This window comes from Mustela lutreola, chromosome 3, assembly GCF_030435805.1.
Source record: "Mustela lutreola isolate mMusLut2 chromosome 3, mMusLut2.pri, whole genome shotgun sequence".
NCBI classification, from domain to species: Eukaryota; Metazoa; Chordata; class Mammalia; order Carnivora; family Mustelidae; genus Mustela; species Mustela lutreola.
The window spans coordinates 16,969,357-16,997,309 of record NC_081292.1 but is presented as its reverse complement, the minus strand read 5'-3'; the positions used below and the strand labels follow the sequence as shown (position 1 = coordinate 16,997,309).

General features: G+C 41.3%; 1 protein-coding gene across 5 annotated transcripts in view; it reads left to right on the top strand.

Annotated features, from left to right (window-relative positions):
• Positions 1 to 27,680, top strand: part of TBC1D31 (TBC1 domain family member 31) — a 68,321-nt gene extending 40,641 nt beyond the window's left edge. For all 5 annotated transcript variants that reach the window (XM_059165699.1, XM_059165698.1, XM_059165700.1 and 2 more), the window contains 11 exons: positions 3,533 to 3,666; positions 3,989 to 4,168; positions 6,026 to 6,258; positions 6,902 to 7,054; positions 8,034 to 8,169; positions 11,946 to 12,038; positions 16,417 to 16,557; positions 18,465 to 18,659; positions 20,212 to 20,350; positions 25,525 to 25,620; positions 27,344 to 27,680. In XM_059165699.1, the coding sequence (XP_059021682.1) occupies positions 3,533 to 3,666; positions 3,989 to 4,168; positions 6,026 to 6,258; positions 6,902 to 7,054; positions 8,034 to 8,169; positions 11,946 to 12,038; positions 16,417 to 16,557; positions 18,465 to 18,659; positions 20,212 to 20,350; positions 25,525 to 25,620; positions 27,344 to 27,477 (1,634 nt within the window). In that variant the 3' untranslated portion in view covers positions 27,478 to 27,680. The remainder of the gene's footprint in view (positions 1 to 3,532; positions 3,667 to 3,988; positions 4,169 to 6,025; positions 6,259 to 6,901; positions 7,055 to 8,033; positions 8,170 to 11,945; positions 12,039 to 16,416; positions 16,558 to 18,464; positions 18,660 to 20,211; positions 20,351 to 25,524; positions 25,621 to 27,343) is intronic.
• Positions 27,681 to 27,953: the final 273 nt, after the last annotated feature.

The window sequence follows — 27,953 nt, the reverse complement described above, 5'->3', positions numbered from 1 at the left end:
CCCAAATCATTAAGTATTCTTGAAAAACACAATTTATTCCCCACATAATATAATATTTCATCATTTAGGTGTATCATCATTTAGTCCCCTAACTGCTAGACCATTAGTTTTTTAAATAATTTTTCTGTCCTTTTTAAGCAGTTTTTAAATTTTTGTGATTATACTACTTTTACTTAATATGTTAGATACATTTCTCTTTTTATAAACTTTATAAATATCTTATTGACTGTAATCTTTTCCCCCCTCATGACACTAACATTCTATAATGTAGAGTCCTAGTTTAATTGGTTGTTGGACATTTAGGTTATTTCTAACTTTTACCTAAAGAAACAGTGTTATGACTGTCTTCACATACAAATATGTATAATATTGTCTCTTGGTCAGTTCTTAGAATTGGTATTATTAGGTCATAAAATATAAATATTCTCATTGATTCCTCAAAAAGGTTTTCCGAGTTTACTCTGGCAACAATACTTGGAGTTTTAAAAGGAAAAGAAGCAACTCAACAACAAAAGGACAAATAATCTCATTTTTATATGGGCAAAGTCTTTGATTAAACTTTTCTCCGTAGACAATACACAAATGGCTAATGGTACATGAAAAGATGCTCCGGATCATTAGTCATTAGGTAAACGCAAATCAAAACCACACTGAGGTACCACTTTATACCTTCTAGGATGGCTGTAATTTAAAAAACAGGGAAAAAAACAAGTGTTGATAAGAATGTGGAAAAATTCTAACCTTCATGTATTGCTGGAAACATAAAATGGTGGTCACTGTGGAAAATTGGCAATTTCTCAAAAAGTTAAACATAAAATTACCATATAATCCAGCAGTTGCATTCTTAGGGATACACCGGAAAGAACTGAAAACAGAGACTCAAACAGATACTTGTATGTGAATGTCGGTGGCGGCGTGATCCCCAACAGCCAGAAGGGGGAAACAGCCCAAGTATCATTGCTGTTAACAGATGGATGGATAAACTGTGTATATGGTGTGTATAGTATACAATGGAACATTCAAATGTATAAGGGAACGGACCCTGAAATCTAGGCGCAAAAGAACAAATTTATGTGAAATATCTCAAATAGGCAAATTTACGGACACAGAAAATAGAGTAGAGGTCACCAGGGCTTAGAGGAGGTAGGAATGGGATGTTAGTACTAAATGGGTACACTTTTCGCACTATGTGCGAAAAGATTTTGCACATAGTGATGGTTGCACAACGTTGTGCATTCAGTTACGGCACTGATTTGCAGCTCAAAAATGGTTAAAATGGCAAATGATGTCTTATCATAAGAAAAGCTGTTCATAAGTAGGTAAGTGTGCAAAACTATACTTTATTTCCAGTAAAATCTTGTTATATCGCTGGCATATGGTTCTGTGCCAAGGAATTGATTTTCTCTTCTAGGCCCGATTTAAATCTAGGAGATCCGTCAGGGCCAGCATAAGTAGCTGGGAATTTTCATCGAGGGTCTTAAACCAGTTTTATTCAAGGAGCACTTACTGGGCTCCGACTGAATGTTAGCACTGCTCGCAATAAACCACTGTTCAGCTTTTTGGGTTCACGGTCTAGTTGGGACCTGGGAGAAAGTCTGAAGGAATATAGTCCGTTTGATGTATAATTTGGAATATGTTTATAAAAGTCATCTTGAAGCACTCTTTACAGTCTCTTGTATGACCAAGAGGGGGTTCTTCCGGTTAAATCAAGGAACCGCCCCTCCCCCCGCCCCGGTTACTTGTCTTTATCCTGTTCTCCTTCAGTCCTGTGTCTGGGTCTTCTACACACACTCCTGCGGTGACACCACGCAGAATAGAAGAGAAGGCAAATGCTTACGTATAAAGTGGGGTTTCCCTCATGCCTAATTGAGAACAGTGTTCTCTTAATGAAGATTAGTTGTAAAAATCTGGGCTTCCTGTGTGTGTGTGTGTGTGTGTGTGTGTGTGTGTGTGTGTGTGTGTGTGTGTGTGGTGTTTTAAAATTCCTAGGGCTAGCAGTATCTGAGACACAGTAGACCCATAGCACATGTTGCTGAACTGGATTTTTCTTTTAAAGTTAAGAGCAGCAGTTAAAGAAGCTGAAATAATTTCTTTTAAAGCTTAGTTTTTGTAAGAGTTTACTTATGCCTTAATTATTAACTCACATTTACTTACTAATAAAGAATTGACTTCTAGAACTTGTAGGCCCTTTAATAACCAGATGTAATCCAAAATTCTGCCGATCTAAGTCTTCTTTTGCTAATATGAGAAAGGAGATCGTATTGTCAAAGGACAGAACCATAATTCAGTGTTTAGAATAAAAATCCGGGGGTGCCTGGGTGGCTCAGTGGGTTAAGCCTCTGCCTTCAGCTCAGGTCGTGATCTCAGGGTCCTGGGATGGAGTCCCGCATCGGACTCTCTGCTCAGCAGGGAGCCTGCTTCCTCCTCTCTCTCTGCCTGCCTCTCTGCCTACTTGTGATCTCTGTCTGTCAAATAAAATCTTTTAAAGAAACAAAATAAAAATCCGAATTGAATTATTACGGATGGCTATGGTGATTAGGCATAGTTCATTGAATGAAACTAACTGATCTCACCAGGGTTTTTGAGGAATGTTTTGGGGGTGGTAGTGGTTGCTCAGTGAGTTAATGCGAGCTTTAGAAACATCATGAGCAGAAAGGATTCCGCTTTCCACTGGCTGACTTGCAGAGAATCCCTCAGTCACTGGTTGGGTTTTCAAAGTTAGGTTTACTGAATAAGTTGTTCATCGATGGCTTAGATTTAAAACCAATTCTGGTGGTTACTTGTTATGGCCGTAGAGCAGTCACTCTTGTCCTAGTAATAGGAACGTGTTTATTTTAACATTTAATGGATGGGGAATATAATACATGCCTGTTTGTTTTTATGTGTTTGTGTTGATGTGTAAGATATAATTTTGGGGGTGTCTGGGTAGCTCAGTTGGTTAAGCATCCCACTCTTGGTTTCAGCCCAGGTCATGATCTCAGGGTCATAATATAGAGCCCTACATCAGGCTCCACATTGGGCATGGAGTCTGCTTAAGATTCTCTCTCTCCCTCTCCCAACCCCCACACCCCTTTCTGTCTCAAAAAAAAAGTAATTTTGAACATTTCTTGTAAACTTTTCTAGTTTTGATTAAGTATGAATTTGAGTAGATTTCAGGAGGTTGTCACTTAACATTCATCACAGTTAATGAAGACTTAAGAAGGAAATTTTTGTAGGAGGGTCATTTTGTTAACCAGGAGAAGACAGAAGCAGAGTGCCCTGTGGGGAAGATCAGGAAAACTGGAAAGTTCTGTTTGTTTTAATGGACACTCTCATTGATTGCGCTCAGTTGAAGAAATTGGCCAATTTTATGAGCCTGAAATATGACGTTAACAGGATGGAAGTGTAAAATCAAAAGTTCTAGAACTTAAAGAGTTGTTATGTTTTCTTTATTAATGGACATATTGAGGACCTAGAGTGCATATATGTAAGAACTGCTGAGTCCTTTGATAATAGACATGGTAAAGATAAATTTCCATTTTTTTCTTCATAGTCAATTGGTGCCAACACTGGTTTGAATATTTCCCGAATCCTCCCATCAACATTCTCAGTATGATAGAGAATGTTCTGGCATTCCACGACAGAGAACTGCTTCAGCACTACATAGCTCATGACATAACTTCCCAGGTAAGAAGTATGTGGTTTTAGGATAACATGACTTATTTTGGAAACTAACATTTGCTCAGGTATAAAAAATACAAATTTCTTGAAAGAGTATAATAAAAGAACATACTACCTGCTGTATTTTTAATAGCATTCCATTTTCTTCTTCATTAAACTGCTTTCCCAAAACTGACCTTCTATAAAGAAGCATCCATATTAAGGTAGTTCTTTTCATAATCGTTTTGAATATAATGATTTTAACAGCTACATCAAATGTAAGAGAGTATTAGCAAGGACTCATGACTTTTCCATAGAAAACTAATAAGTTTTTCCTTATTTATTTTAGCTATATGCATGGCCTCTTCTTGAAACCATCTTTTCGGAAGTACTAACCAGAGAAGAGTGGCTAAAATTGTTTGATAATGTCTTTTCCAACCATCCTTCGTTCCTCCTGATGACTGTCGTGGCCTACAACATATGTTCTAGAGCGCCTTTGCTCAACTGCAGTCTTAAAGATGATTTTGAGGTAAATATCCTTGTTCTTAAGTAGCAGGTCTCGAGTTTTCATTTATTTCCACTGAAGAATCAGTGCATTAATTGAGTACCTGTTGCATGCCCGGTACTGGTGCCAAGTGGGAGAAATGCCGTGGAGAGCAAGGTGTACCCCTCTGACCTCATCAGTCAGTAACCCAGCGGGCCATCCCGCACACCATTTGTCTTAAAAGTTGTAGCTTCAGGAGAGAAACACGGTAATACTGGAGTTCAGTGCTTGTTGCCTGTTTTAAGCTGTTTACCTGCTGAGTCATCGTTAATTCTGCGCGTGGTTTTATCAGTGACCCATCCAGTCTGTGACAGTCTGGCTGCCTGTTACCCACAAGAAATGGTTACTCTGAGAATTCTGAGATGTGGCAGGAAGGTTACTTGAAAGAAAGTGCTAAAGGAGGTTTTTGAAAGGACAGGGTCAGTTGGTTAAGTGTCTGACTCAGTTGGTTTAGGTTATGATCTCAGGGTCCTGGGATGGAGCCCCACTCAAGTCGGGCTCTGCACTCAGTTGTGGGGGGGGTCTTGCTTGTCACTCGCCACTCACCCCACTCGCGCATGTTCCATCTCTGTCTCTCAAATAAATAAATACAGTCTTCAAAAAAAAAAAAAAAGAAGAGATGTTCTTTTCGTGGATAGGATGAATTGGGTTTGTTACTTCTTCTGTGGTTCCTGTCAAACTTTGTGTTTTTTTTCAAGGTTTTTAGTTTTTCTTTTTTTGCAAACTTTTTTTTAAAGGTTTTTAGTTTTAGTTTTCTTTTTTTAAGATTTTATTTTTTTGAGAGAGATTGAGAGATCACAAGTAGGCAGAGAGGCCGGCAGACAGAGAGAGAGGAGGAAGCAGGCTCCCTGCTGAGCAGAGAGCCCGATGCGGGACTCGATCCCAGGACCCTGAGATCATGACCTGAGCTAAAGGCTTAACCTACTGAGCCACCCAGGTGCTTCTAGTTTTTTTTTTTTTTTAAAGATTTATTTGTTTGAGAGAGTGGGTGGGGAGGGGCAGAGAGAGAGGGACAGAAGGAATCTCAAGCAGACTCCCCACTGAGCATGGAGCACATCGAGGGGCTCAGTCTCACCACCCCGAGATCATGACCTGAGCCAAAATCAAGAGTCGGAGACTTAGACTGAGCCACCCAGGCGCCCCTTTCAAACTTCATTTATCCTTAATATTCTCAAGATGCTCACCCATATATATTTTAGAATTTGGACCTTCCAGCAGAACAAGGTAATGTGGAAACATTTCAGATATTTTTAACGAATCAAGCTAATTTATTTTCAAATTTATTTATTTGGGATTTTGCAAGGAAAAAATCTGAGCAGAAGAGTGTGCTCCGGGGTGCCTGTGTGGCTCAGTGGGTTAAAGCCCCTGCTTTCAGCTCGGTTCATGATCCCAGGGTCCTGGGATCATAGCCCCACATCAGGCTCTCTGCTCGGCGGGGAGCCTGCTTCCCCCTTCTGTCCCTGGCTGCCTCTCTGCCTACTTGTGATCTCTGTCTGTCAAATAAATGGATAAAATCCTAAAAAAAAAAAAAAAAAAAAAAGGAGAGAGAGTGCACCATTGTTGGTTGCAGTGTTCTTCTGATACAAAGGAGGCCTTTGGTTTGAGTTAAAGTTTAAAAAGTATTATTTCAGAAGTTTGGTTTTGAAATTCTTTAGACTTTGAAAACATGAAATTGTCTCTTCATCTTAAAACTTGGCTTAAGAAAAACTCCAGTGCGTTTGCCAAGAAACAAGAGAGAGAAAGACAAGATTAATTCACACTTTTTAAGCTACCTTGTTTTAATTCTACCTTGTAATTGCTTTGTTAGCTAACTCACAATTTGAACACAGCGTTTTCTTACAGTATTTTTTTCATCATCGGAATAACCTGGATATAAGTGTTGTCATTAGAGAAGTCTACCGTCTCATGGATACCACTCCTACCGAGGTTCATCCCAACAGCATGCTTCACGTCTTTGCGGCATTGACGAAAGGGCAGTATCCGGTTTTTAACCAATATCCCAAGTTTATCGTGGACTATCAGACACAGGAGCGAGAAAGAATACGGAATGATGAGTTGGACTACCTGAGGGAGAGGTAATCATGGATAGTTGCTCTGTGTGTGCTAGGAGCAAAATCTGCTAGAAACATAGACAGGGGGCACCTGGGTGGCTCAGTGGGTTAAAGCCTCTGCCTTCGGCTCAGGTCATGATCTCAGGGTCCTGGGATCGAGGCCCACATCTGGCTCTCTGCTCCACGGGGAGCCTGCTTCCTCCTCTCTCTCTCTCTCTCTCTCTCTCTCTGCCCACCTCTCTGCCTACTTATGCTCTTTGTCTGTCACATAAATAAATAAAATCTTAAAAAAAGAAAAAGAAATACAGAATTTTTTTTATGAAAAGCACACGTAAATCACTAAGTATTTGTGTAAAATCAGAGTTTGAAGGCTGGGAATATCTTTAAGGATGTATAATTCCTGCTTGTAGAAGTAAAACAATGACATTAATCAGGTGTACATTTTGTGTTTTGGTTGTTCTTGGACTTAAATTACTCACTTTGCTTGAATTTCTTTGCTTTGCACTTTTGGGGACTTATATAGGACATCCTTTTCAGTGCTTTCTACAACTTTTATGAGATGAATATGAAAGCGAAAGGCAAATAGCAACTTACCTGTTGACAATCACGTACGCATACTGGGGCCCTGTCTGTGTCCGGATAGAATAGTAAGTTTTCCGTGCTACAGGCAGATGGTTGAAGATATGCAAGCTGAGGTAGACCAGCAGAGAGCTGAAGACGAAGCTTGGTACCAAAAACAAGAACTGCTTCGTAAAGCCGAAGAAACGAGGAGAGAACTGCTCTTACAGGAGGAGGAGAAGATGATACAGCAAAGACAGAGGTGTGTGTGATCACTTTGAGAAAATCTGGACATGTGCGTTAGTTGAATAATTTTTACCTTCTTTCTTTTCTATATACATAGCATCACCCAGCTGTGGCATTTCCATTAAACAAAAATTTAAGCTAGTAAAAAATCTGCATCTACCACACTTCAAAGAATTGGCTTATGGTGCAAGGTAATTCTGAAACTATGCTGAATATACCTTTGCACTGATTATTTGGAAGTGAGACAAGTCTCATGTACCTTGGAGGACGTTATTGGAAACATTATTGTACAGTAGGCAGAAATGCTTTGTAATACAGTGCTGGATAAATCCCCTTTGGGGGAGCAGAATTTTTAGAATTGTGTTGTAAACTTACCTGTATGACTTGAAAATTGAAGCATAAAATGATTATCTCGTTTTGGATTTCATAATTTGGAGGACAGTATTTGGTGCTTATGTTAATAAGCAATTATTATTGCAATTAAAGCAATAAAATATGTTAATATAGCAAAATATAGCAAAAATATAGCAAAATATTTAATTAAGATTATGGGATGAGCATGGAGACGAAGCCTAATTGTCAGGAAGCTCACTTCTGTGAGTGTTTACTGAGTTTTACTCTTGGTTGGGATTTTATGAAACTGATTTCTGTTGCGGGTAAAACACAAGTACTGAACGGAGCATTAATTAGCCTTGTACTAAATAAAGATTCAGGGTATTGATTGTACTGAGATGATCTGAGTAGACCTGTTAGAACTTTTAAATACGAAAAGAAGAGCCAGTTGGTGTGGACCCTTGTCCTTTCCACAAGGGCAGCTACAGGTACCTTCGCCCCGCGTGTGTGATGCCATAGTCTCACCGGGGGGGCGGGGTTCGGGGAGGTGTGCCCTCGTCAGTGGTAGGTCCTTCACTGTTATGAAACGTGGGACTTTTCCACTTACCCTCTCTATGGGGCAATGGGTCTATGTGTTCCTCTTGATGTATTTTGTATTTTAGACTTGCTTCTGTGAAAAGAGAGCTGAAAGTCAAGGAAATGCACCTACAAGATGCTACAAGAAGGCGCTTTCTCAAGATGCAGCAAGATCAGCGTGAAATGGAACTAAGACGACTGGACGACGAAATCGAGAGAAAGGTTTACAGTCCATGTCTTACCGCTCACACATTCGCTCCATTTACTCTCCTACCTGCAACTTCAGTGTCCTCGCTGGAATTCGCAGGCAACACCGGCTAGCCTCAGCCTTTCCTCTTCCCTTTCGAATTTCATTGATAGCTGACCATTTTAGAAATGCCAAGAAAATGAGTCAGTTTTGTTTTTGTTTTTTAAAGATTTTATTTATTTATTTGACAGACAGAGATCACAAGTAGGCAGAGAGGCAGGCAGAGAGAGAGAGAGAGAGGGAAGCAGGCTTCCCGCGGAGCAGGGAGCCTGATGCGGGGCTCGATCCCAGGACCCTGAGATCATGACCCGAGCCGAAGGCAGCAGCCCAAACCACTGAGCCACCCAGGCGCCCCGAAAATGAGTCAGTTTGACCGGTGTCCTTGGTGACTGTTTCTCTAAAAATAGAAGTATGAGTGAACCATTAACTGTGAAGTAGGGGAAATGCTCTTTTCCTATAAAAATTTGCACCTGGCCAGGATCAGAAAATTTCCATTATAAAACGCGTGGAGTCAAAAATGGACCTTCCTTACTCTTCTCTCATTTCATCCCCCAAATAAACTGAAAAAAATGATGATAACTTTTTTTTTCTTTTTACGGCTGCATAGTATTCCATCGTGTAACTGTGTTATGGTTTATTTAGTGACTCTTTGCTGTGGGACATCAAGGTTGTCAGCAGTACTTTGCTATGTGAGACGGTGCCAGGTTATACAGTCTGAGCGCAGATCTTTGAGGACCTGCACATGTCATTTTGTTGAGTACACTCCAAGATCTGCCACATTGTTCTCCAAAAAGTGAACCCACCAAAGTCATTATTTTAAGTGTATGTAGAAGGTTGCTTATACCCTAGTCAGTTCGGGAGTACATCGGTCTTAATATTTGCCAGTCTCATAGGTGGAAGTTGTATATTTTAATTTGTCTTTTTTTTTCTTGCTGGTGAGGTTAAGTATCTCTCCGGTTACTTACCATCCATTTGTACAAGAACTGTAAATTGTATATCTATATCCATATCATTCGTCAGTTTTCTGTCACGTTTTTTCTTACCAACTTATGCCATTTGGGGCAGCAATATCCAGTGGAAATATGATGTGAGCCACGTAGGCAATTTTGTTTTCTCACAGCCATGTGTTAAAAATAAGGATACTAATTTTAATAGCATTTTGTTTAACTCAATGTATTTCCCAATTTTTTAAATACGTAATTAGTATAAAGACATCATGAGTGAGATGTTTTACGCTTTGCTTAGACTAAATCTTGGAAATCTAGAGGTCAGTTTATACTTACAGTACACCTCAACTTTTACTCATCACTTTTTTTTACGGTTTATTTATTTTATAGAGGGAGTGTCAGTGGAGGTAGGGGCAGAGGGAGAGAATCACAAACGGAACTCCTGCTGAGCTCAGAGTCCCACACGGGGCTTAATCCCATGACCCTTGAGATCATGACCTGAGCCAAAAATCACAAGTCAGCCACCTAACCAACTGAGCCACCCAGGGTCCCCTGGTTTTGACTCTTTAAATGGTTGAAAGAACTCCAACAATAATAACTTCATGACATGAATATTACGTGACATTTTTAAAAACATGAAATTCATATTTCAGTATCCATAAATACAGCTTTATTGGAACGGTCACACCCATTTGTTGATTAACAGAGTCATTTGCCAACTGATTTTTTATTCAGTGTTAAATTCCCGTGTATGTCTTATCTCCCCCTTAGCGCTGTCTGCTCCTAAGCCGGCAGCCCCCTGAGCGACAGCTTCGTCATCTCACTGCTGGGCCTCATCCCCACTGTTAATCTGCCTCTTCTGCATTCTTTGCTGTGTTCTCAGATGTGTCTCATCTCAAATAGACTTGGAGAATCGTATCTTTCTTTCTGAACCCCTGGCTCACCCCATCTTAACAGCGTATTTATTAGAATTGCATGGAATTTATGGACTAATTTAGGGAGTTTTAAACCTAGTTTTGGTAAAACACTTGAGTATTTTTTCAGTCTTTGAAAGTATTTTGAATTCATTTGTATTAGAAATCTGTCATCTCTGCTACAGCACGAGATAATACTTTTTGTCTTGTTGAAAGCCGGTCAATTTTAAATCAGCTTTTGAAAGCTGTGATTCCTTTTCACAATCTCACTGAGTAAATGAGGCTGATAATTCATTATTCTAGAAAAGCATATGTTCTTCTCCCAGAGTAATACAGGCTTAGAACTCTGACCTCTTGATTCCGAACTCTTTGAGATAAAAGCATTTTTTTTTTTTTTTGTTCAAAGAATCCTGTAAAGTCCTTTCAGTTCGCGTGACCTGGCCTCTGCTTACCCTTCCAGCCTCCTGTCCTTCATCTCCCTATTCTGATAGTCAGCTCGGACCTGCTCCACTGCCAGAGCTTTTCTCCTCGCAGCGCAGGCACCAGCAGGAAGGCTGACTCGCACGAGTCAGCGCACGTCCATTAGCGGTCAGCGGAGCTGAGCTGGGTTTGCCCTGGCGCTAAGCTGTGTGCGTGTCTAAAAATCCATAAGCAGAAGAGCTTCTCTCATTGAAAGTCCCGAACAGCATGATGAACGGTGCCAAACCTCTCCTCTGCCCACTGGCATTTTTACTACCCTCGTTTGGTGGACTCGAGCATCCTCACTTGGAGCTAGCCCGCTCTCCCAGTAACCTCCTTAAGTTGTACTGGTTGCCAGTCAGTGGTTTCTTTACTTCTCAGGTGTTTGTCCTTCTTGTGCATCCACTGTCTTTTCATCTTTACTCGTTGTTTCTCCAGAGATAGGTATTCAATCCTGTGATCTTTGATCTTTACAATGTCTGATACGTAACGGATGAAATAGTGTGCAGTCGTTATACGTGTGCTGAATAAATGAATGGCGTAAGATGGGGTTATAGTTTGTTTTGTTCTGTTCCTGAAACACGTGTCACTCCTACAAAATGGGGACTCTAGGCAGCCAAGTATTTAAGACCACTCCTAGGATTCTGTCTACTTAAAGAGGGCCTTAGTTGAACCCTCTAGTGGAGAAGAGTGAGAAGCTTCCAAGTAATCAAAATTTGGAGAGTGGTGAACTTTAAATTAGCTGAGTCCAAGCAGAGCACCTTGAACTTGGAGTTACTAGTTGCCAAACTGAAATTATTGAAGTATAGTCATTTAGGGGTGTCTGGGTGACTCGATTAACTGGGCGACATATTCTTGATTTCGGCTGGGTCATGATCTCGGGATCCTGAGATCGAGCCCCATGTCAGGCTCTGTGCTCAGTGGGGAGTCTGCTTGAGATTCTCTCTCTCCCTCTGCCCTTCCCCCTCACTCGCTCGCTTGCTCTCCAAGAAAATAAATAAATCTTTAAAAAGAATTTTCTTTAAGTAGAGTCATTTAATCAAAAGAACATTAAATAATATCATATTTAATAAGAAACATTCTATATTTTTAACCACCACAAATTTAAATTGCTCAAGTTTTTCTAACTCATAATATTGGCTGATACAGTGTGGTGAGAACTGCCATCTGTTCTCGCAGCCTGGGTAGATGAGCGTATGGTAATTGTACTTTCCTTTTTAGAAAATTAAGCTTTAACTTTAACTCAGTCTTTATTCCCAGATTCTACAGTGAATGTTAATAAGCCATCAATTACTCTGGTATCAAAAACCCAATACTTTTTATTTTAAATACTCCGAGTGGGTTGTTTAGATTACAAGATTACTAAATCTGTTGAAGAGATATTATCTTGTATATTGTTTCTGGTGTTCACACTTTGTTGTTTGGCCGTAGGTACACATGAGAGATCAAGAAATTGCTACTACAGCGAAAGACCTGGAAATGAGACATCTGGAACTCGAATCACAAAAAAGACTTTATGAAAAGGTATAAATCACCTGTTTGCAGCATGAGATAAGCAGGGCTTATACAAACTCTTTTTAGATTGTATTTATTCGTGACTTAATGTTCATCTCTTTTGGTTTTTGTGGGGTTTTTTTAAAGATTTTATTTATTTGACAGAGAGATCGTGAGTAGGCAGAGAAGCAGGCAGAGAAAGAGGGGAAGCAGATTCCCTGCTGAGCAGAAAGCCTGATGCAGGGCTCGATCCCAGGACCAAAGCTTAACCCGCTGAGCCACCCCGGCTCCCCTGGGTTTTTTTTTGTTTTTGTTTTTGTTTTTTAAGCAGAATATAGTGTCATCCAGGATTGTAAGGTAGCCAAAATGTCTGAACGTACAGTTTGTTGTAATTCTTTAATTCATGCTTCTGTTAGCGACTTAGTCTAGTGTCTGAGGTACCAGATGTAAGCCCCAGATTTTGCTTCATGATTTTCTACCAAGTTACTAAGTTTTCCTGTATCCGTGTGATAGTGAGTACAAAATTAGCCCAGTACTTGATAAGGATCTTCGTAAGTAAGGTAAATCAGATAAGAGCTGTAAAGGACTTTAAATTTGAATCTGCTGGAAATAGATTATCAAGGACCTACTTAGAATATATAATTTAGCTTCCACGATGCTGGAAAAAGGAATTTTGTTAATATAAATATTTATTATTTGGAAAAAGCATTTTGTTCTTCATTCATTTAACATGGAAACCATAAGTTTTCACTTCCTTCAGCCCTCTTTTAAAGTGAGACTTCGAAGTTGGTGAGAACTGCAAATATGTAACAGGTAACAGATGATTGTTACTTACATTCAAAAAGATTTAAAACCTATGGCATCCTTTCATATCTGTAACACTTTTTAAGTTCCATACTGAACGACTTCTAGAACTGAGCCAGCAATTTACACCGCAGCTCAGTCTCCGGCCAGGTATTTTGTAGTGTTACTCAGCATTTGTCTGTTGTTTCCTCACGGTAAGGTTCAGCTTATGTGCTTTGGGCAGGAATGCCCCAGAAGCAATGCCGAGTTTCTTCCTGTGGATCATTATCATTTTTGCCCTCTTCTGAGGAAAGTATTCATTAAGCAAACAGGTTAGAGAAGACCAAGCCTGCTTAACAAAACTAACTTATAAATTCCTGAACATTATCAGGTCCGTTAGATTCAGATGTGCAACTCCTGGCTTTTTCATCAGTTTTAGTAATTAATACTTTATCTGCCAAACTTAGCTCTCAACATCAGTTTGGTTAACTGCATCTATTTGTAAACAAATTATATCCCAGTAAACAGACAATATTGTGGTGACCTCTATCGAAAATATATGCCCAATATTCCATATATATCTAATTTGAATAAAAATTTTTTTAACAAAAGAAAAAAATGAAGCACAAACAAATAAGCACATACTGACCTCTGATCCAGATTCCATCCCCTTCCTCTCCTAGAACCCTGGTTCCTCAAGTCCAGTTTCAGCCTCTGTCTCCATCTCTCTTTCAGGCACATGTACCTTCTCCTTGGCCTAGGACCATCCTTGCCAAGACTGTGATGATTAAATGAGTTAATGTCTATATGTCAGTGACAGGAGACCCCAAGACTACCCTCTGGTTCAGTGATTTGCTAGAAGGACTCACAGATCTCAGGAAAAGCTGTTACACTCATGGTTATGGTTTATTACATCAAAGGGATACAGTGTAAACTCAGGGAAGGTAGGGGGCGCCCGGCTGGCTCAGTCAGTGGAGCCCGTAACTCTTGATCTCGGGGTCATGAGTTTGAGCCCCGTGAGGGGTGTAGAGATTACTTAAACAGCAACAACGGAACGCCTTGGCAAAGGTAAAAGGCACATAGGGCAGAACCCAGGAGAGACCAGCACAAGCTTCCCCTTGTCCTCTCCCAGTGGAGTCAAACGGTGCCTGATTTTGCCAGGAGAGATGCACGACAGCGCATGGCGAGTTTTGCCAACAGGCAGGCTCACTCGAGTCTCAGCATCCAGGGTTTTATCAGGCATCAGTCCCGCAGGCATGCAGGATGCACAGTACTTACTTGCTCTGAGAGGTCAGGCTGATACGGTGCGTCCTGTGGCTCCTACCAGAAGTCACGTGATTAGCACGAACTACCTGGCAGAGCCCAAGGGCCCGGGCCTACAAAGACACTCTTATCAGGCAGGGGAGTCAAGGGCTAATCTTTTCATTGGAATGTGCACCTCTTTATGGAGTAGCTAAAATTCTATATTCTGCGTTTCTTTTTTACTTAAATCCTTTTTGCAAATGACTACATATCTTGGTAGTTGTCATTCGTAATAGATATTGACGAACCGTAACTTACTTAAATGTTTTTTTCTATTGTTGGATGTTTAAGTGCTTTACAGTTTGTGGCTATAAGCTTCTTCATACATATATCTTCTCTGCATATAATTGGAAAACATTTTTATTTTCCATTATGAAGGTAATTATGTTACCAGTAGATAATGAGAAAAGTGGAAATAAATCCCTAAATTGAGAAGTAACTACTGATATCATTAATAAGGATAAGTGAGATTATTTAGTACACACAATTGATATTTTGCTTTTTTAACTTAAATTTTCATGAATACTGTTTGCTCTCCTTCTCTTCAACCACGGTACTCATTAGCACTTCCATCCCCAGTCCCCTGACCCTGGCAACCACTTATATACTGTCTTGATGGATTTGCCTATTCTGACATTTTGTTTAAATGAAATCATACAATGTATAGTCTTTTGTGCCTGGCGTCTTTCACATAGCATTTTGTGTTCAAGTTTTGTCCCTGTAGCGGTATGAGCGAGTACTTCCTTCCTTTTTGTGGCTGAATAATGTTCCATTGTAAGGATAAGACCACATTTTGTTTATCCAAATATCAATTGGTAGATATTTGGGGTGTTTCCACCTTTCAGCTCTGATGAGTTGTCCTGCTGGGAACATTCATGTACAACTTTTTGTTTGAACATGTATTTTCAGTTTTCTTATATTTGTACCTAGGAGCGTAGAGTTCTAATTTCTCCACATCCTTGTGAACAATTGTTATAATCTGTCCTTTTGATTATCGCCGTTATGACTGAGCGTGAAGTGGTATCCTGTGGTTTTGATTTGCTTTTTTTCTAATGGTTAATGGTGCTAGTCCACGTGGTGATGCTTTCCTATGTTTATCGGCCATTCTTGTATCTTCTTTGGAGAACATGTGGTTAATGTCTACTCAGAGTACGTAGAGCCATACTTTGGGTTCTTAATATCTTGTGTAATTTTTTGTTGAAAACAGGATATTTAAATAGTGAAGTGTGGCAGTTCTGAAAATCAGATTCTCCCCCTTCCTCAGGGTTTTCTTGTCTCTTTACTTAGTGGCTTGTCTGAATTAATTCTGTAAAGATTAATTTATGGAATGAAATTAAAGTCGTAACCAGACAGAGACTTCCATACTTGCCTTGAACCAGTAAGCTTCTAGTCTTGGCCAGTGGGCTCTGTGTGCATTACGTTGGGGCATGCCTTCAGTACTTAGCTCCGTAGTTTACAGCTCTGTCTTACACTTTGCCTCCTGACCGTGCAGTACCTCAGTACACCAGACTGGACAGCTCAGGACCTTCTCGGATCTGAGCCTTCACATAACCCTTGCTAAGTGCACAGCCTTACACATGCATATAGACTTTTAGGGTTCCAGGAATCTATCCGAGCTTTTCAAAGTCCCCTGCAGACATCTAATTCTCCAATTTTTCCTGTAAAGCCTTTTGATTAACTTGTGGTTTGCACTGTGGTCCCCTACCTCAGGCAGCCAAGATACTCAGCAGTTTGCTCTGATGTTTTTCAGCAAATGCCCCCAGGGAAAAGGCTGTTCAAAGGAGTGAGTTCTGAGGATACATAAGGACCGCCGTGGGAATGGGTCCTTCCAGAGCCACCGCATAGGTCAAATGGTGACAGTCATCTGGGAACGGGAGTTTTCTACTTTTCCAACTCCATTTTTCCCCCCTCCCATTGGCTGTCAGGCTACTGGTTTTCAAGCCTAAGGAAGAGTTTAGGGGTGGGGTGAAACTTGGGATAGTGCTAGTTAAAAATGCCCTAAGGGTTACTCTTCTTACCAAGATTCAGCCATTTTCATGAGTAAATGCTCCCCAAATTGCTACAAGCCTTTAGTGAATTTCCGGAGTTCTGAAAAAGTTGGTCATTCCATGTTCTCAATACTTTTTAGGATGAGAGAATTTTCAGGGGTCCTTTCTTGTGTTTTCAGGGACGTCACTGCTGTTTACTTTTTATTTTGAAAATCAGATAACAGTTTTTTATTTGTGTGTTAGTATTCTAGGGGGGAAAAGTGCCATTTTGTGTTCTAGCATTATTATATAGATTTGTGATTTTTTTTTTTTACAATTGATTTTTTTTTTAACAGAATCTTACTAGAAATCAGGAAGCTGTTGCAAAAGAAATGAGAGAAGATGCAGATGCCTTTAGACGAAAAGTGGATCTTGAAGAACACATGTTTCATAAATTGATAGAAACAGATCAGACTCAAAACCAAAAAACTCAGAAGGTAAAAATATGGGAAATTTAGTATATATAGAGAGGGGGACATTTCCATCTGTCATCCTGTTATGAAGCATTTCTTTTCCCCTGCCCTGCCCCTCTGCTTCTGTCATCCTTTTAAAAGAAGAAATTCAAGATTAAACTTAAAACCTGCATTAATTGATTTCTTTGCTTCAGTGATCACAGTTCCTAGAATCTCACATTAGTTTTAGAGGTTACTCACACCACATGTGTCTTTTATACTCTCTGAGAATTTATTTTTATTATTTTTTTAAAAGCCTTTTTTTTTTTTTTTAAGATTTTATTTATTTATGAGAGAGAGGGGGGGGGAGAGAGAGCGGCAGACAGAATGGCAGGCAGAGGCAGAGGGAGAAGAAGGCTCCCTGCTGAGCAAGGAGCCCGATGTGGGACTCGATCCCAGGACGCTGGGATCATGACCTGAGCCAAAGGCAGCCGCTTAACCAACTGAGCCACCCCGGCGTCCCACTCTCTGAGAATTTAAAGACTTAGGAGAAAGTACAAGGGAAATGGTAACTTTAGAGGTACTGACCTACTATGTTATGTCTCAGAAATTGTCCCTGAGCAGATTAGTTGCAAAACATCAGGTCTTTGCTGTGTATATAAGCCAGCATTTCCAAAGTGTATTCTGTAGAATATTAATAACTATTACTCAGTAAAATGGGGAGTGGCAAGTAAGTGTTGGAAGTGCTATTTAAAGTTGGGTTTTTTCCCTGCCACATTTGAGGATATGGTACATTGTGACTCTTTAAGAAAATTTCCCAAACTTCCTTTCTAGAGTATCTGCGGAGCTCCCTTTCAGAAACGCTGGCTTAAGTGAATTGAAACAGAATGTGGGAACTTCAGGAAAGAACTTGCTCTGTTACCCAGTTAGCAAAATGCTAAATGGGTCTGCGGCCAGGCCTGGCCCTGGTCCAAAAGCCAGGAATAGTGTAAGATCTCCCTCCCTTCTGTTCAACCACAGTCCCTTAGGGGTTCCCCCCAGAATAGCCCACCATTTATTTTTCCTTGAAGGCTTTTGTCCAGTCTGTAAGAATGAGCTCTTCTGACTCCTTTTCAAAAGGTTGAAAGAGGGAGATTGTTCAATCTCACTCATTGCTTAGCCTCGAAATTCTCAACCTTGACTATGTATGCCTTAGAACCACCTTTGTGAAAGTTCCAATATCCTTGGGGCGCCTGGGTGGTTCAGTGGGTTAAGCGTCCGCCTTGCACATAGACTTTTAGGGTTCCAGGAATCTATCAGAGTTTTTCAAAGTCCCCTGCAGACATCCAATTCTCCAACTTTTTCTATAAAGCCTTTTGATTAACTTGTGGTTTGCACTGTGGTTACGAGGTTATGATTCCAGGGTTCTGGGATCGAGCCCCGCATCGGGCTCCCTGCTCAGTGGGGAGCCTGCTTCTCCCTCTCCCTCTGCCTACTTCTCCCTCTGCTTGTTCTCCCTCTCTCTGTGTCAAATAAATAAATCTTCAAAAAAAAAAAAGTTCCAATATCCTGCCACCCCAGGGATTGATATATTCGTTTGTGTTGGGTCCTGGACACCACAGTTTGCTTTAAACACTGTGAGGTGATTCTAATGTGCAACCAAGGTTACAAACCTTGGGGTGCTTGGGTGGCTCAGTCAGTTAAAGGTTGACTCTTGGTTTCAGCTCAGGTCCTGATCTCTTGGTCATGAGATCAAGCCCTGGCCCAGGCTCCGTACCGAGTCTGCTTAAGATTCTCCCCCTCTGCCCCTCCTGCTGCGACCTCTTTCTTTCTCTCTCTCTCCAATAAATAAATAAATCTTAAAGAAAAACAAAAAACAAAAAACCACCCTAGACACGTGGATGCATTGAACAGATATATTGTATTTTCTATATAGTCTGACCTTGTTTCTGAAATTTGCAAATATTTCTTAGTTAATTGAAGAAAATTTGGCAGAAGCTGAACAAGCGTGTCTGAATGCCGACTGGCGAATTGAGGCTCTACGTAAACAAAGATGTGATGATCTGCAGCGCCACGAGTGTTACCGGGAAGTGGCCAGACTCCTTCGGGAAAACAGAAGGACCGAAACAGAAGTAGTAGACGCGATGATGGGGGAGGAAGCTAGAAAGGTCAGAATCGTGTCACACATTTTTTTGTTACTCCTCATTTAAATTTTGAAAGTTTAGGGGCCCCTGGGTACTGGTTAAGCCTCTGCCTTCGGCTCAGGTCATGATCTCAGGGTCCTGGGATCAAGTCCCGCGTCTGGCTCTCTGCTCAGCAGGGAGCCTGCTTCCTCCTCTCTCTCTGCCTGCCTCTCTGCCTACTTGTGATCTCTCTCCGTCAAATAAATAAATAAAATCTTAAAAAAAAAATTTTTTTTGAAAGTTTACATAATCAAATGACAAAAATTAGAATTCTTTCCCTAAAGAAGAATGAAAGGATTTGAGGAGCCAACTAGGAGTTTATGTCCCATCACACAGATGTCCCCTCCGGTTGATCCCATGAGCGTCTCTGGTGCCCACACGCTGCAGATCTTATCACGGACACGCAGACTTCCCTGAGGACACGGAAGAACTAGGGAGAGATCAGGAACCAGAGAACTGGGCCTAGTTCCTTCCTCTTCACGCTGCTCTGTCGTGCTGTCTCTCCCAAAAGCTTTTTATAATGTATTTCCTTCAGGTCACTCTTCTTTTCATTTCCATGCTACCCCAGCTGAAGGACACGTGGCCCTGTCTGATCACACTTTGAGTCAAGGACAGGGAGCAGTGGGGGCGATGCCCGCTGAGGCTCCCCAGGAAAGTCATGGTGGAGGCCCACGTCTTCGAGAATTCCAGACATTGGCCCCCGACTGTGCCATGTCAGGTGTTGCTGGACGAGGGGGGAAATGGTGTATTTGCGAGAGGGCTCAGAATCACTGTGAGGGCTTTTCCTGGTACACAGAGGTGCATCTTTGTATCTGCTGTCCCGGGTTCTAAAGCTTGACTACTGTGTGGCGTTGAAATCACTCAGACTCTCTCTCCTCCTCAGTAACAGGAAAGGACTGGATTTCTGTGGTCCTTCCTGGCCCTAACGATTCTTTAAGTTTTGTTATTTCATGCATTAGCATTTTTATAACATAAAAATTACATGTGTGTTTGGATGCGAGAGTTGTAGCATAGAACACTGACGAACTTAAGGAGTTGTAGGATATCTTAACTGCATTATTTTTGTTACCCTTGGGCTAATTTCAAGATAATCACTTTCTCACTTTAGGAAAAAGAAAGTCAGGGTTCATAGAAATTCCTTGATGTCCCTGTAGTCAGCATGTGTACTGGAGCTGGGCAGATTTTATTAAGGGATAGGTTCAAATTAAATAAGACAGTTGTCATGTATTTTAAAAACGAGCTTAATCCCACAAGATCTGACATGTATTCAAAGGACTTGTTATTTCAAAGACAGTGGGCTCCTGTCTGTGTGCCGTGTGGTCCGCTGACGTCCTCATGGGTGGCACGTGAGAAGTGCCTCTACCCTCGAGGTCCAAGGCAGGCACTCAGTTTACCCTAAAACCAAACAGATCCTGCGTGCCATGGGAATCCCAAAGGAAGTGGGGTAGAAAAGACAGATGGGGCTTATTCCACTGTCGGAACCACCATGACCCCAACTTTTAGGTGATTTTTCTTTTCTTTCGTTTATTGTATTTAGTGGGAGGAAGCTAAAGAAAAAGACTTTCATTTGAAATCAGAAAAGAAAGCTTCGGCTCTCGCAGATGCATCCAGAAAGTGCTTTCTACAGAAAGAGACAAATGATGCTTTAGAACATGCCGGACATGCGTACAGGAAAGGTGAGTGTCCGTGAGTGCCTTTCTCTCCGTGCTGTCACAGACCCGTCACTGAGTGTGCTCTGCTGTTACAAGTCCCCAAGGTGTACGTCATTCACGTCAATGCTCAGCTAAAAGGTGACCACTAGTCGCCTTTTCATTGGTTGCTAGGACTTGTTTTTTGTTTGTTTGTATGTTTGTTTTTAAAAACTCCGATCAAGAAAACTCTCACCCACGCTGTGTAGTTCTGTTTTATTCCCTGGTTCCATGGTCCTGGTTAACCTCCTTAATCTATGAGAATATGATTTGCTCCCAAAGCGCTTCTAGTTTCTTTTGGTAAAAATGTGTGCTTTGCTAACAGCTGGTCCTCAAAACAACAGCATAGCAAAGTAGCGCAAGCAGAGTCACTATAACTGTCAGGTTTTGGTGCCGGACTTGCAGTGGCATCAATTGTGAAAACCTAAATTACTTAGAATTCTTTAATCAAATGCAGTTACAATGAATTTTTATTTTACTACATTTTGCATCATTCCAGTCTTTTTTTTTTTTTTTTTACTGTATATGGATTAACCTTTTTTTAGTAACAGTCTTACTGATAAATAATTCACATGCCATACGATTTTATGGTATTAAGTTGCCATATGTAAAAATACATATATATTCACGGAGTTGTGCAACCGTCACTGTAATCAATTCTAGAACAGTTTTAGTGCCCAGAAGGAACCCTCTATGCATTTGCGGTCACTCCCCATTTCCCCTCCCCCTTCTCCCAGCCCCTGGCCACCTCGGATCAACGTCCTGTCACTATAGATTTGAATGTTCAGGAAACGTCGTATAAATGGAATCACATCCTCTGGTCTTTTGTGTCTGACTTCTTTCACGTGGCGCGACGTTCTGAGGCTCGTCCGCGCATCAGCGTGTCACCCACCTGATGGCCAGTGGTCCACTGCAGACACCTTCCACTCTGAAATTTATCCATTTGTTGTCAGCTGATGAGCCCTGAGGCTGTGTCCACTTCTGGGCGTCTGTGAATAATGTCGTTGTGTGCCTGGCTTCTGTAATTCACACATTCGAAAAGTAGAAATGTAGGTTAGACGCCTTGGCGTTGAATTATGCGTACTTCTGAAACTCGTCATTAGCTCTCAGGCTCTAGATTCGGGTCCCGCCGACCACCCCCGGGGAGGGAGGGAGGCGAAGTCACTCTGCACAAAGCAGGTATTTCCCAGTGGCTCACAAGAGGTAGTAAGCAGGGGAGCTGCTGCCTGCCGGGGACCCTCTCACACTGCCCCCCTCCTCTAGACAGAAACGATGCTTGAGGCTATTAGAGAAGCTGTGGCTTTAGAAACAGGAAAAAGGAGGAAACTGCAGCAGAAGTTTCCCCTTCTGTCTTCAGTCACCTTCCCACTGGTTCTTCCCACCTTGCTGCCGGTTTTTATAACTTTACTAAATTTCACCAATGAGAGATAATTTGGCTAATAATCATCCATTTTTCAAAAGGCAAAGGGCTACGGATTTGTCACTTTCTTAATCAGGGTGTATAAGTGAAATCAGTCATTTGCTCTTAACACTGGGAGATAATCAGCTGTAATTAGGAAAACGGCATTTTGATTTTTGATTGGCGGCGAGCGCCATTTGTTTGGGCCTCAGGGCCTAGAATGGAGGCACCAGGAAGTAGGAAACTGGTAAGAATCTGCCAGGGGCAGGTCATTTATTTAAAATTTTTAAAATGTCAGGGGGGCACCTGGGTGGCTCAGTCGGTTAAGTGTCTGACTGTTGATTTTGGCCCAGGTCATGATCTTGGGGTGCTGGGATCCAGCCCTGCAGTGGGCTCTGTGCTCAGTGGGGAGTCTGCCTGAGATTCTCCATCTCCCTCTGCCCTCCCCACACTCATCATGCTCTCCCCCAAATAAATCTTTTTAAAAAATAAATAAAAATTTTGCTTAGTGTCAAATTTTTTTTACCAGTGAGGAAGAAATTCTTACTATTTTCTAGAAAACAGGATCTTCTGGACAATGTGAATGGCCCTTGCTACCCCTAAAATCCATGGTCCCTAAACTTAAATTGTAACTGAAAAGTCATGTCCTATAAAATGATATTAGCGCAGTTTTAAATGGGTGAAGGATTTTGAATATACCATTCTCCAGCGAAGGTACAAATGGCCACAGTACACATACAAAAAGACGCTTAACCTCATCAGTCACTAGAGCCATACAAACCAAAAACCACATGAGGGGAAAAAATGTAAAAATACAAAAACAGAATGAGATACTAGCGTGACTGTAATCCAACACAGCGAGTGTTGACAAGGGTCCTAGAGAAAAGGGGATGGTGCTGCAGGTTGTGTGAAGTGGCAGCCACTTTGGGAAATAGTCCGGCAGGTTCTCAGAAGGTCAAACACGAAGTGGTCATGTGACCCGGCAGTTGTGTACCTGGGAGATGGGAAACACGTCCATACAAAAACCCATTCAGGAAAGTCTCAGCGTTGCTACCATAATAGCCGGGAAGTGTAAACAGCCTGGAGAGCCATCAGGCAAGGAATGGATCAACACGGAGCCACATGGTGAAAACTTAGTTGGTAATAAGAAGGAACTAAGTACTTATTTATGCTGGAAATTGGAGGAACTTTGAAATCTCTGTACTAAGTCAAAGGAACTAGACATCAAAGGACACATATCCTGTGATTTTATTCGTATGGAATGTGTAGAACAGGCAAATCCATAGACACAAAAAGTAGGTTAGCAGTCTCACAGGGTTGGGAGGGTGACTACTGATGGGGAGCTTGGGGTGACGGAAATGTTCTAGATTTAGTGGTGATGGTCGTGCAACTCTGATCACACTAAGAACACTGAACTGTACACTTTCAAGAGTGAATTTTATGGCATATGGGTTCTATCTCAATGAAACTGTTACTTTAAAAGAAGACATGAGTACATGGCTGTTACCAGGTGGGGACCAGGTTTCTAATTACTGGGTCTTTAAAAAAAAAAAAAAAAAAAGGACAGGCCTGGAGCATCGGGGAGCACACTTCAGAGGGAGGATTTCACGGTGTGGTGTGGGATCCCAGACTAGGTGGCAGGAACTCTGAGTCCTAGTCCCAGCCTATGGTAAATGAACACAGGCGTTTAAGTAAAGTTGGCCAGAGTCACGGATTTATTCAGAATTGGTAACTGGTCTTCAGTTTCCTCATTTGTGAAATGACAACATTATAGACCAGGTAGTCTTTAATTTTGTTCCAGTGCACCATTTTCTAGCCATTGATGGTTTGTGGGCCTCTCTGAGACTCTTCCCAGAAATATGCACATGCACATGCACATAGACACACAGAATTTTCCTTTATGATTCTTGTGGGTTCTTCAACCACAGCCTCCATGAACCCTGCTCATATAGGACAGAACTTGCTAGATGTAATTAATCAATGGAAGAAAGTTGCCTGCCGTGGGGATTGTTAGACCAGCTGGAGAGAGCTCATGTACAGGATACTTAGAGATGTCACTGGAGAAGACAGAGGATAGGGACCTTCAGTGCCAGACTCAGGAAGTGGGCCACGTCCTGTCTGCCACGCTGGCTACCCAGCAGAATGACCTGGAAACTCTACTGTTGGGCTCACCTCCTGGGTAAAGAACTTGGTGCCTGGGGTTAGAACGGAAGAATTTTAGTTTGTACCTTTTTAAAATTGTACTCTTAATACAAATTTGGCAAATAAATACTGATTTAAACTAATAAGAATCACCTTTGGGGCTTTAAAATACATTACATTAATAAGAATAAGTTGCAGTACAATAAGTACAGGAAAGAAACTTCAAATTTTTGCTTTATTCTTAATGTGTTCAAATGTGTTACTATTAGCATTTATTATTTTTTTGTAAATTGCAGATTTTTTTTAAAAAACCCTTTTAAGGACCTCACCAACAGTGGATTACTTTGGCAGATCTAGGATAGGAACTAGGAAGCTGGATTTTTGTTTTAAAATTTTTCTGCTCAGCCAGTATTTGAAACACAGCTGTTGGCAGAGGGAACCATTCCGTGCTAGAAGAGAAGTGGTGTTCACACCATGGCCCTTCCGGAAGAGGAAGTAAACAGCCAGGGGCAGGACGGCTTTTGGGGGACAGATGATAGACAAGGGACAGTGAGATCTCAAATGTGGAAAGATCTGGAGAACCAGTATCAGATCAGCTGTGTTTGTAGTGAATGCCGGTTATCCTGCTTCTGCCGGAATGTTCGGGGCTGGCGAGCTCCCTACCTGATTCCACTTCTGCCAGTATTTTATTTACAAGCTCTGCCTCGTAACGTAAAATTGAATATGCCTTTTTTTTTTTTTTTTTTTAATTCCCTCATTAGAAACAGTTCTTTGGAGCAAACGCAGATTACATGTACTACCTCTGCCACAGGACAGCCCTTCAGATGTTTGACGATGACTCTCACATCCCATGTCCTCACACCCGTTCAAATTAGTCATTTGGTAATCAGCCCCAAACAGTCTTAATGACTCATTGAGCTAAAACTGTGAGTTAAAACCATTAGCTGCAGCCCTTAAGACCAGGGAAAAGGCATCTTAATAAGTCAATGTAACTCAGTTTGGGCCTGACTCCTGGAAGCTTGGACCCTGTGATGGGAGTAGAAAGGAACAGTCAGGACTCTAGCTGGGCTGAAAAATAGAAAAAAGGACCTGGGTGTCTTCACTGAAAAGCCATAGGAGTTGGGGGAACGGTGAAAACATAGCCGAGGGACCAGTAAAACTTCTGAGATGAGAGTGATCAAGGAACAGGGGGAGGCACCCTGCTCCGCTCGCTGTTCTGGAAGTTTGCAGGGGCAGCCTGCCTCTCGCTGGTTCTCCCGTGCTCTCTGTTGGCGCCATGAGGCCCTGCCCGCTGGTAGCTGCCAGGGGTGGGCCCTGGGGAGTTCTCATAATCTTGTCCAAGAAACATTTGGGATCTCTATCCTAACATCTCTGTTTTTGAGTGGTTTGTTTGTTTGTTGGCTCTTTGTTTTAGCTAAAGGTGTTTTTAAAATATGTCACCGAAACTTCAGCTCATAACTGCCCTTGCCCTGCCCTTAGAATGGGGACAATGCTCTTCCCAGAATAGAAATTGGGGACTTTTCATCCTTGGCAGATGTCATTTCCTGGGGACCATTTAGAATTCAAAAAGGCTCTCCACTCACTCCCAAACCTCTTCTGCATCTCCTCCCTGTTACAACAGCAGCGTCCAGGGACCAAAACGGACAGGTCGCCTCCAGCTGTCTGCCTCGAACCTCACAGCTAAATGACATTTTGGAAATGGATTCTTCAACATGCAGTGAGTTGATAAGCAAGCACTGTTTCTTCTCTCATTTACAATTTCACCTTCATCTAAGCAAGACTGTGGCTTGAATCGTATTTGCGCCATTCTGATGCCGTTTCTGCAGGGCGTGGGGATAATGGAAATCCTGAAATGGAGACAGCAGGGTTCTCCGCTCTTCCAGCTGGGGGAAAAAAACTGGATCAGACCGAAACCAAGTAGAGAAAATTTGCCAGATGGATGGCACTGATGCGATTTCCTTTCTCTAATACTAGTTGTAGGTGCCTACACAAGTCTGTCACTAGCTAAAGTAATGATATTCACAACTAGGTTTTACACCCTCGTGGAAAGAAAATCTGAGCATTAGTTTTCAAAGCTATTGTGTATTTGAATTTTCTGAATGTTCTTCTGGACTGGGCTCTTTCCAGGAGCCACTGAAGACAGGGGTTTGCTGGGGGTGGGGGCGCTGTGATCCACAGCTGGGGCCACTCCCCGGGGACCCGCCCAAGACAAACAGCTTCATGCTGATTGGCCAACATTTGCTTCCCTGCAAGTTTTTATGTTTGCATAAAAGTTTGCATAAAAAATTTTATGTTTGGAAACCTGATACAGAAATACAGTCACAGCTTTAGCCCATAAAGGAGCTGAAGGTTTTCCCAATAAACTATTTGATTTCTTTTTAAAATGGGGGAGGGAACAAGGAACATTTTCAACAAAACTATCATATAGAAGAAACAGAATTTAACGAGATCTTTTGAGTTCCTTTAGAAGAACAGAGTCTTACACAGTGTCCTCTGAAGACAGGCTTTATAAGAAATATATCTAGTAATGAGTCGTGAGATTGCAGTGTTATAAATTTTTGCTGACTCATGCTCTATATGCATCTATAGATTCTGTGTCAGAATAGGAATTAAACCAAAAGTCATGCATAAGTTGAATGAAAGTACACGGAACTTTCAGCTGTTCTTTATTCTGACATGTCAGAACTTAAATTTTTAGTTAGATAATTCTAAATTAGAAAATCAAGTCAAGACATTTGGTAAGCTTAGGTATTTAGCAGCAAAACAAAACACAAAAGTGGGATTCCTGTGGAGGAAAATACAGTTTTCAGAAATTGGAGCTGTTTGAATATGTAACTAAGTTTGAAAGAATTATATTTTTAAGGTCCTTTTTTTTTTTTTTTTCCAGATTCCAGTGTTTACTAGCCCCTCAAACTCAGTATGAAATGTCTGTTGCACTTGGACACATTGTAATATTTTAATTGGACTCTCCCTCTGTTGGCCACTATGAAACCATTTGATTTATTTATTTTTATTTAGTCATTGGGAAAATAGTCTTGGTGTACTTTTCTAAATATTAATTTTGGCAACTTGGAGTGCTTTTTCTCACGATCTTTATTCTAGTGAGGGAACTGAGTGTTGCAAAGAACTCTCTCAGCCTCTCTTGGACATGATTTGTTCCTGATTCAAACAATTATTTATATCCCCCAAAATTAAAAACAAGTGCTACATAACCAAAAGCAAGTAAGTTCTCTGATAGCCTTCATTCAATTTTACCAGTAAGTATTTGGCTTTGTAACTGGAACAATGTAGGAAGCAAGATGTTAGGCTTTTTCGTTCAAGATGTTTGACTTTTCAAATATTCATTTCATTATTGGGTTTTGGCAATGTATTTACCTTCAAAATAAATGCTGTATCTAACATCGGAAAATTAAACTATTAATTTTACTCTTTTTTTGAAGTTTCTTTAAATCAAAGAAGAATGCAGTGGGACACCACGGAGCGGGATCTTATGGACAGAGTAAGAACTCTTCGCCAGAGACTCACCGCCCAGGCCCGCAACAGATGTCAGACACCTCATGTTTTGGCCACGTAGAGGGCTTGAGAGAGTCGGAGAGATACCTATTTTGCAATCAGTGACACTGATTTTTAGATTATTTATTTTATATCCCTACAGAGGGCAACTTTTTGTATAGGAAAAAATGTGTGTATAAAAATTATGTGTACTATTTCATTCTGATGCTTTTGGCTTGTAAATGGCTTCTTGCACTTTTCATAATAAAAGGTTTTAAGCTCTTAGGGGCGCCTGGGTGGCTCAGTTGGTTAAGCGTCTGCCTTCGGCTCAGGTTGTGATCCTGGAGTCCCGAGATCGAGTCCCTTATATGGGCTCCCTGCTAAGTGGGGACTCTGCTTCTCCCTCTGACTGTCCCCCTTCTCATACTCTCTCTCTCTCTCTCTCTCAAATAAATAAATAAAATCTTTAAGAAAATTTTGTTTGAAGCTATTAAAGCTTGTTAGAGTCTTTCAGTTTGCAAGGACCCGCATAAACTTCTGACTTGAGTTGACGAGGGT